At 38.8% G+C, this 10,595-nt stretch overlaps 1 protein-coding gene across 1 annotated transcript; it reads left to right on the top strand.

Moving 5' to 3' along the window:
- Positions 1-6,910: 6,910 nt before the first annotated feature.
- LOC150011401 (taste receptor type 2 member 42-like) lies at positions 6,911-7,849 on the top strand. The gene has a single exon (XM_090275449.1). The coding sequence runs from the start codon at positions 6,911-6,913 to the stop codon at positions 7,847-7,849; it is 939 nt and encodes a 312-aa protein (XP_090131575.1).
- The last annotated feature ends 2,746 nt before the right edge of the window (positions 7,850-10,595 follow it).

Here is a 10,595-nt window from a genome sequence, read left to right as displayed (position 1 = left end):
CAGCAGTGAGCACAAACACCCATATTTAAAAAGAGGCAAGAAACACCTGGGAAGCACCCTTGCTACAGATCAGACCCGTCAGCTCACAATTCATGCCAGGGAAGGCAGACCCCCATTGCCTCCGACTGTGAAGGCTGGATGGAGTGGGGACAGAGGAAGAAGCTCCTGGTCTCTTAGCGGAGAGTAAATGGCAGGAATTGATCTTGGACTCCGCCCCCACACACAAAATGCCACAGTGTGGTGAGAAGGGTCACCAGGTAGTGATGACTGCATGGGGCTCCACCCCCTATAGCATAGGAGATGTGACGGCCCCACCCAGGAAGCAACACAAAACTCTCAGGATGGCACAGATCATGATAGAGATTCCAGTCACAAAGCTGACCAGACAGCAAATATCTGATCTAAGAGATCAGCAGATAGGAAATCTTTCTGAGGCACAGTTCAGAGCTTTGGCTATAAGAATGCTTACAGACCTAACAGCAGATCTTAAACAAGATGGGGAAGAAATGAAGGCTAGTCCTGCTGAAATGAACAAAAACACATATGAAACAAGTGGTGAGGGAAAGAAAATCAGGGATCAAATCAACAAATTGGAACATAGGGAAGGAATAGTCAACCACTGCAGAAAGAGGAAACCAAAAGTGAGGAAAATGAGGAGAGGCTCAGAAACCTATGGGACAGCTATAAGCGGACCAACATCTGAATCATAGGGCTGCCAGAAGGCGAAGAAGAAGAACTAGAAATTGAAAAATTATGTGAAAAAATAATGAAGCAGAACTTCCCTAACTTGCATAAGGAAATAGACTTACAGGTCCAGGAAGCACAGAGAGTTCCAAAAAAAATGGACCCAGGGAGAACCACACTAAGACACATTATAATCAAAATGTCAAAAATTAAGGATCAAGAGAGAATCTTAAAAGCAGCAATAGAGAAGAAGAGAATTACATACAAAGGGGTCCCAATAAGACTATCAGCTGTATTCTCAAAAGAAACTCTGCAGACAAGAAGGGACTGGCAAAAAATATTCAAAGTAATAAGAAGCAAAACCCTAGAAGCACGATTATTCTATCCAGCGAAGCTGTCATTCAGAACAGAAGGGCAGAGAACGTGCTTCCAGGACAAAGTAAAACTGAAGGAGTTCATCAGATCCAAACCACTGTTATATGAGATGTTAAAGGGACTTGTTTAGGAGAAAGAGGATCAGAACTATAACATTAAAATGAAAACTGTATCACAACAACCAACAACAGAAGCTAGGGAACCAAAACAAAGGCAAACTAAGTAGGCAATGAGAGTAGAAAAAGAATTATAGGTATGGGGAACATACTAGGGGGAGGTCAGCAGGGAGGGGGAATGGGGGAAATGGAGGGAGATGTTACAGGAATTAAGAAGCATAGTAGGAGGGAGTGGAGTAGATAGGATGATGTTGAGAAGAACTATATGCTGCGCAACTAATGGGCATGGAGTAAGTGGGGGAGACAACTGGAGGGGGAGGTCACAGGGTGGAGGGGAACAAAAGGAAAAGAAATTGGGACAACGATAACAGTATAATCAATAAAGCATATTAAAAAAATAATAAAAGGAAACGTCCCCAATTTGGTAAAGAAAATAGACATGCCTGTCCAGGAAGCACAGATTCCCAAACAAGTTGGATGCAAAGAGGCCCACTCTGAGACACATTTAATAATTAAAATGCCAAAGGTTAAAGATAAAGAGAGAATCTTAAAAGCAGCAAGAGAAAGAAGTTACCTGCAGGAGAGTTCACATAAGTCTGTCAGCTGATTTCTTTTTTTTTTTTTTTTTTTTTCAGATTTAATGTGTTTTATTGATTAAAATATTACATTTGTGCCACTTTCCCTTCCCTCTGCTCCCCTCCACCCGGTGGCCCCCTCCCTCCAGTTGTCCCCCCCTTTTAGATTATGTCCATTAGTTGTGCTTACAGTTCCTCCCAACCTCTCTCCATCTATTCCATTCCCTCCTACCATGATCCCCAATTCCTATATCATCTCCCTCCCTCTCCCCACTCCCTGTTGGCCTCCCCCCACTATGTTTCCCTTACCCACAGTTCCTTTTCCACTCTCGTTGCCTGTTTCGTTTGCCTTTGTTTCATCTCCCTAGCTTCTGTTTTTTAAACCAGTCCCTTTAACTTCTCATATAACAGTGGTTTGGATCTAATGAACTCTTTCAGTTTTATTTTGTCCTGGAAACACTTTCTCTGTCCTTCTATTCTGAATGACAATTTCGCTGGATAGAGTATTCGTGGTTGTAGGTTTTGGATTTTCATTACTTTGAATATTTCTTGCCAGTCCCTTCTTGTCTGTAGGGTTTCCCTTGAGAAGTCAGCTGATAGTCTAATTGGGACCCCTTTGTACATAATTCTTTTCTTCTCTCTTGCTGCTTTTAAGATTCTCTCTTTATCTTTAATTTTTGACATTTTGATTATAATGTGTCTTGGAGTGGTTCTCCCTGGGTCCAGTCTCTTGGGAACTCTCCTTGCTTCCTGGACCTGCAAGTCTATTCCCTTCCCCAAGTCTGGGAAGTTCTCCTTTATTATATTTTCACTCAATTTTTCAAGTTCTAGTTCATCTTCCTCATTCTCTGGCAAACCAATGATTCTTATGTTGGGCCTTTTATAGCTGTCCCAGAGGTTTCTGATCCTCTCATTGTTGCTTGCCATTTCCTCTCGCTGCATTGGTTGACTGCTTGTTCCTTCTCCATATTCCAGTTTGTTGAAATGGACTCTGGATTCCTCACCATCTGTCTCGTATGTGGTTTTGTTCCTTTTGTTATGAAAGTTTTTCGCTTCTTTCATATCTTTTTCCTGCTCTTTTGTGAATTCTGTAAGCCACCTGATAACAATGGCCCAGAACTGAGCCTCTGACAGGTTTCTTATCTGTTCATCTGTCAGGTTCTCTATCTGCTGTCTGGTGAGTTGTGCCACCGGGATCTCTATATTTGTCTGCCACATTTTGACAGATGCGTTTTGTTTTCCTGGGCCGGCTGTCGGGGGCAGGGGGCAGTGCCTGCGTACGCGTCACAAATCAGTGACCGCCAGCGCCTGCCTGTCCGCGACCTATTTCGCAGCCCTGTGGTGCTTTCTGTGGGGGCGGGGGTCCAAGATGGATTCACACAGTTATTCAGCTAGGAGACCGGGATCCGTCCTCCCGCCCCCCTGGGCCTCACTGTTCAAGGCGATGCTGCGGCTGCTCCCCAGCGCCGGAGTCGGGCACGCCAGGGGCTTGATTGGAGTCGCGCACGCCAGGGGCTTGATTGGAGTCGCGCACGCCAGGGGCTTGATTGCCTCCAGGATTTTTCGCCGCCCTGCCCGGCTGCTCCGCAGACAGCTTTGCCTTCTTTAACTCTTACCTGCCCAAATGGCACCGCTGGTTTATAACTTCATATGTTGGGCTTCCGTGTAGCTTTATTTTCTGGAATTTCTAGTTATCCTTTGTTTTGAAGTAGTTGTATTCCACTATAGTTGTAGAGGGAGACCTAGCGTGTCCGTCTAAGCCTCCATCTTGGCCGGAAGTCTGTCAGCTGATTTCTTAAAAGAAACTTTGCAGGCTCGGAGGGATGGCAAGAAATATTCAAAGTCATAAAAAGCTGGGAACTACACCGAAGATTGCTCTACCAAGCAAAGCTATCGTTTATAATTGAAGGGCAGATAAAGAGCTTCCCAGTCAAGAAAAGAAACAAAGGCATTCATCATCATGAAACCATTTTTATATGAAATGTTAAAGGGACTTATTTAAGAAAAAGTAGATCAAAACTCTGAAAAATAAAATGGCAAAAAATACCTTTCAACAATTGAATCCAAAAGACAAACTAAACAAACAAGAACTGACAGAATCATGGATACTGAGAGTGTTTTGATGGTTGTTAGATGGGAGGGGGGTTTTGGGGAATGGGTGAAGAGGTGAAGGGATTAAGAAGTTCAAAATAGGTAGTTACAGAATAGCCATGGAGATGGCTATAACATTTGATAGTATAACAATCAGTGAAACATAGTATTAGCTATAGTAAATGGAGTTGTCGAAGAACTTATATGCACAACCCATGGACGTGAACCATGGTGGAGGGATTGCCTGAGGGAGTGGGGGGTGCTCGATGGAAGGGGACAAAGGGGAAAAAATCACAACTGTAATAGCATAATCAATAAGATACAATTAAAAATTTAAAGAAAAGGATGAAGCATGTAGAGTCAGTTCAACCCAGGAGCTGAGACAGATATGTACTTATTACAAGTTTTTAAAAATGTGATTATTAGCTTGGACTTTGAATTCCACTCAAGGCATAAGATGCTTGTGATTTTTATACTTGTCATTATATCCTTTAGATTGAATTTCTTCAGTATAACTGTGAACTCAAGTATTCTTTAATGACTAAGTGTCTCCTGGTTGATGTGTTGTTACCTGGCTTTTGTCAACTGCTAAACCATGCCTACCAATGGAGTACTCTTCTCAGGTAGCCTTCTCCATCATTTTAGAGCACTTCACAAAACATCAGAGATCTCTAGAGCCTTTTTGCCCACTGTCATGATATCTAGAGTTTCCTACCCACCTCCTACACCCTCAGCTGGAAGTAGTTCTCCTTCATAAAGAAAAGTACAGAGGGTCTCACATCTTGCTAGACCTGCAAGTGTTTATGATTCTGTATGACTTCTGGTTAGAACCACAAAGACTAGAGAGCAGTGTCGGTTTTCAGTATTAGTACAGCAACCTTTCATGAGTTCATACATATATTGTAAAATTTCCTTTAGTTTTAAGGAATTACCTTCTTTTCTTGTTTCTATACTAGTTTCACAGTCAAGTCTTATTCATCTTCTTTTTCTGTGTTCCCAATAGGATTACCAACTAAGTCAGCACTCATTCCTTTGGCAAATACTTATAGAGGGCCTGCTCTTTGCCAAGCCCTCCCTGTTCTAGGAATTGGAAATAGATCAGTGGTCAATAAAAAAATTTGACCCTTCCCTCGTGGAGCTTCCTTGACTGCCAAGGTTATGTAGGGTAAGTGCCTGATGATAAGTTTCTGATTGCTGAGGCATCCATTTCAAAGACATCCACCTTGAACAAACATATTGCCAACTACTAGTAATACACCTAGATAAGAAGGTAGATTATTCCAACCCACAAACTCCCCCATACAGTCTTGAGTAACCTAGATAACTGACCACTTTTCCCTTCCTGGGCCTTAATTCCCAGTTGTATGTTTTGAGTTCACCATAAAGAATGAACCTGTGAAACCCTTGCTACCCCACCCGCAATCCCAATAAAGGCAGAACCCCAAGTCTAGACTTTTGTTTCTTTCTCTACTTGTGACTCCCTTGTGTGGCTGTGGGTATGCTGTGTACACTCCAGGACTTGTAATAAACCTTGTTCTTTAAATTTCCTGATGGTTGTTGCTGAGGTGGGTCTTTCAATCATAAGAACCCCAAGGGCTGGTCCAGACATAGCATTGGCTCTGGTGAAGAAATGCCTGAGGAGGCTCCCACCAGCAGTATGGGCCCAGGTGAGTGCCTAAGGCATGAAAGCATCACTATCAATAGGCTGAGACCACATGAAAGGTTTTTTGTCAACCTGAGTCAAAATTGGCTGAATAGGGAATGCATTAAGAGGACTAGTAGGCAAAATCCTGTCTTGTTCCTGGAGTATCTTCATAGATTAGCAGTTTGTGGGTGGAAAGACTTCTTTGCCTGGCTTTAGGAGGCACTGTAAAGGACACATTAAGGAGCTCTTAATGAGTGCCAATAATATATTCTAAACCAACTGAGAATCTATGGGTGGCTCACAGGCATTACATAGTACATAAACTTACAGCTCTCTAGGTATTTCCAATTTGCAGTCAAGGTTGAAAAATCACTGTGAGAGTTACTTTTAACTGAGGCAAAAAAAAAAAAAAAAAAAAGCTAAAACATATTTTACTTTAAATTAATTTTTATGATGGGACAAAGAATTTTACCATAAGATAGTTTATAAAAAGAAGAAACTCCCTTCCACCCTCTCATTTTTTTTTTTGCTTTTTTTCCCTTTTATTTTTCTTACTATTGTTTTCCTCTCAGCTAATACTAGCTTTTTAAGAATCATATAGGTAGTAATTTATTGGAAACAAAGCTAAAAAATTCATAGTAAAAATATTGAAGAGAGGTCTAATTTTTGTACTCTTTCATATGCTTTTACATCATTCTGAAAAATCATTCCCCTCTTTAAGTATTTCTTTAAGTTAGTTGTAGCTATCCGTGTGAAGCTAGAATGAACTACTTACCATAGATTTTGGTAGCACCATTCTCTGTACTGCAATTGCATTTTGGTCAAACTTCTGTCACATTCAATACTAATAATTTATCTAGTGTTGCTTGTTATACTACTCTGTGAGCTCCTTTATGTTGCTTCCCTCTATTATACTTATTTCATCTATAATAATGTCTAAAATATGGATTTTATTATGAGAAATTAATGAATAGTGCCTCTGTTAGGGAGATTATTTTTAGAGACATCTATTAAAATTAAGAAACTTGAATCCAAGTAGTATGGAGTTTCTACTGAAAAGGAAAGTGCAAATCAGTGTAAAGAAATCTGCCTCATATTTGCATGTCTGTATACCTGACTTTACTTTTCCATATGTCCTCACCAGCGGAAAATAGCTGCCAGTGACAGCGATGAGTGGGCACATCTACTGTTCAGTTTGGAAATCAGTAGCTGATTGAAAGTAACGTTCAACTTTCTCATTAAGATCTGTGAGACAGGATCTCCTTGCTCATATTTCAGACCTACGGCTGGAATCAAAGAGAAATCTCTCAGAAGATAGGTGAGACAGTATCTCGAAAGTATCAGATTGGATATTACTCTATAACATTTGACAGCATAACAATCAGTGAAACATAGTATTAGCTTTCTGGGTTCTTTTTACAGAAATGCCACCTGAAACTGAACAAATTCTTCTGATAGCTATAGTAGGAGAATTAATAACTGGAATGTTGGGGAATGGGTTCATTGTCATAGTTAACTGTATTGACTGGGTGAAGGGTCAAAAACTCGCATCAGTTGACTTCATCGTCACCAGCTTGGCTCTCTCCAGAATTACTCTTCTTTGGATAACAGCATTTGACTCATTTATATTGGCATTGTGGCCACATCTGTATGCCATCGACAAACTAGCACAATGTATTAGCATTTTCTGGATACTATCCAATGACCTTTCTGCCTGGTTTGCCACCTCTCTGAGCATTTTCTATTTCTTTAGAATAGCCCATTTCTCCCACCCCTGCTTTGCCTGGCTGAGGTGGAGAATAAGCAAAGTGCTATTTGTGCTTCCACTGGGGTCTTTGTTCTCTCTGTTTTGCAATCCTGAATTAATATACTCATCCAGTGATTTCTGGGTTCGTATCTATAAAATACATGGAAAAAACTCAACATGGTCTTCAGATGTAAGTAAAACTCTGTATCTTAAGAGCATGATTACTTATAATTTTATCTACTTAATTCCCTTTCTTCTGTCCCTGACTTCACTGCTCCTTTTATTTCTCTCCTTGATGAGACATACCAGGAATGTGCAGATGAACTCCAGCTCTAGGGACTTCAGCACAGAAGCCCATAAAAAGGCCATGAAAATGGTGATATCTTTCCTCCTCCTCTTCATACTTCATTTTTCTTCCTTTGTATTTATAGGCTGGGGTTTTCTTGCAGTGAAGAAACAGCAGGCCCATCTGGCTATTATGTTAACATCGACTATTTTTCCTTCGGGTCACTCATTTATCTTGATTTTGGGAAACAGCAGGCTGAGACAAACTGCCTTGGGAATACTGTGGCATTTTAACTGCCACCCGAAAAGGGTGAAACCTTTAGCTTCATAGACTTTTCCAGGATTTTCTATATTTCAAGAGAATTAAGTCAACAAGGAGTCATTGAAGATTCATTTCAACTCCTGTTTTTCTCACTGGATCGTTTTAGATACTAGTGAGCATCAAAAACTTTCTCTGGAATGGCCTATGAACTAACAATCTACTCAACATTTTTTAAAAAGAAAGCATCATTGTCATTATAACATTTGCTAGTAACAAAAAAGTATTTGAGACAATATGAATATAAATTATATAATGCAACATGTATTAATTTTATATGTCCTAGCAAATATTATATGTGAGGAAAGCACATGATTGTTTAGAAATAAAAATCCCTTCCAAGCTGGAGCAAATGAAATATTTTTACAATATTAATTTAAAAATCTTCTAACAGACATAACTTTTAAAACAAAGAAGCAGACTATCATTAGGAATCCAAGCTAGAATAGATATTATCTTTGCAGAATAAGAGAAAATCTACTGAATTTATAAAAGGAAATTGAATAGTTATTGCTGTGTATACTACTACTTATATGTCGACTCTACAAGGATCAAAATCATAGCTAGACACAGACTTTGTGTGCAGGGTATGAGTGCATGTAAAAATTGCATGAAGAGGACAAACATAACCAACTCACCAGGGAAAACAAAGTTTATAAGAAAACTCACATATTTGTATAAGTTTTAGAAATGTTTGTGTGTATATATTGTGCTGAGTTGACTTACATAATAAAATAATTGAAATGAAATCAAAGTAGCTGAAAATGTATATAATCTTAAGGCCAGGAGATAATAAAATTCTGCTTGCTAATGATAGTACAATTTTGAATATAATATTTACAGTATAGTAATTTTAAAGATTATAATTGCAAACATATTTAAAAATGATAAATAATGAAGAAATCTTTGCTGGGGTTTACTACTGCCATAATTATTCAGCGGTGAAAGCAAACAAAAACAAACTAGAAAGTATCAATAAATGTTTACTATATGTGGGTTATAAGTTAATTCCAATGGGGCAGTAGGTCAAGTCTGATGCTGGGAAGAGTATAAAAACTTTAAGATTTTGTAAAGTGTTCTCTTACTCTGTGGAACTATGCTATGGGGTGCTCTGATGTATCCATGATGATGACAATGATGATACATGTATATCCAGACCTACATAAAGATATAGATTTTTAGAGTGTAGTCATTATGTTGGAAACTATATACATTTCCTGAGTGGGGGTGGAGGAATTGGATGAAAGTAGTCAAAACCTATAAACATCCATTCATAAGATAAATAAGTACTAGGGATGTAATGTACAGCATGATTAGTATAATTAACACTGCTTTATAGTATACTTGAAAGTTTCTAAGAGAGTGGATTCTAAAATGTCTCATCACAAGGCAAAAGATTTTTTTGCTTCCCATATAAGATGATGGATGTCAACTTATTGTGGATAAGTCATTATGCTGCATCTCTTAATACAGTGCTGTATGTTAATTGTATCTTATAAAACTGAAAGAAAAAAATTTAAAAAATTCCCTAATGATTGTAACTGAGATTATCTTACTTTAGGAAAGGTGAAATTCTAATCATACTTGCTATATTTAGGTTCACATATGAGGATAGTGTGGTTTAGAAAGTATTCCTTTCAGAAAAAAGTTTAAAGATTACTTTGTACTTAGTAGAAGCATATTTAGTTTTTAGATTCACATTTTAATGTTACTGAAGTTTTCTTTAATGACTAAGATTTTACAAAAGATGTAAACAACTACATACACCTCTTGCTTCTTATGAGTGGGATTTTGCAGTAAATGTCTCATTAGGAGCTAAATCTTCACTTCTCACGTACTAATTTTGGAATGAAGCTTTAAGAAGCAGAGGCCTATTCCTGATAATAGCACAGAAAATGACTACTAAAAGATGAAGCCTGGAAAATAGGCTGGTCAGTGCCTACCAATGTACTGCATCCTCCCTATTAAACTAGAATTTTAAGATTAAGTTCTGTGCCTCCCCTTCCCACAGCAAGGGCCTGTGATACAGACCTCAGCCATAATCCAAGAAAAGCTACTGCTACCACATCAATAGCCAGTCTCACACAATCTGGAAAGAACTGTATTCTACTCTGAGACCAAACTGGGAAAATGATGGTCATTGCTTTTTTGCCAATTACTTACTTCCAAAATAAACTTTTTATCGTCTTCAAATAATGAATTTTATTTTATTTTTTTCAGTTTGCCCACACCTGAGAACAGGGGAGTTGCAAATAGCTGGTTTCCATTGTCAAAAGGGGCTTATGCCTGAGCCCTGCCCTATGCCTAGAACTTCAGCTGAGAAGATATTTTAGCATTCGGGCCATGTTATCTTGAACTTTACCAAAAGAAAAGGTTTTGGTGGGAATATATAGGGATCAATACAGATTTCAAAGAATGCAACAATATTGAATCTCTCCTAGTTCAGGTATTTTGTCAGCTGTTGTCGATTAACCCTCATGTCCTGAGCCAGGGGCTTCCTTTAGTGAAGTACAGAAACAAGGGGGCCATCTGAAAAACCTATATTTACACTATCCACTCACCCGTGACATTGGTTAATGCTGTCTATAGAGATCTAGGTTGTGCTGGATTGCCCAGAATAAACCTTCATTTAAAAAAAAAAATTGATCAGATGGTTGGTTTGATACATTCAGAAAAAATGTTAAGAAAATTTTTTTCTGGAAGGGGGTGGTTATTTTTTGAAAAAAGAATCACAGGTGACAGATGGGTTATTTTCAAT

This window comes from Furipterus horrens, unplaced genomic scaffold, assembly GCF_987537825.1.
Source record: "Furipterus horrens unplaced genomic scaffold, mFurHor1.1.pri manual_scaffold_4, whole genome shotgun sequence".
Taxonomy (NCBI): Eukaryota; Metazoa; Chordata; class Mammalia; order Chiroptera; family Furipteridae; genus Furipterus; species Furipterus horrens.
This window is presented reverse-complemented; position numbering and strand designations above follow the sequence as displayed.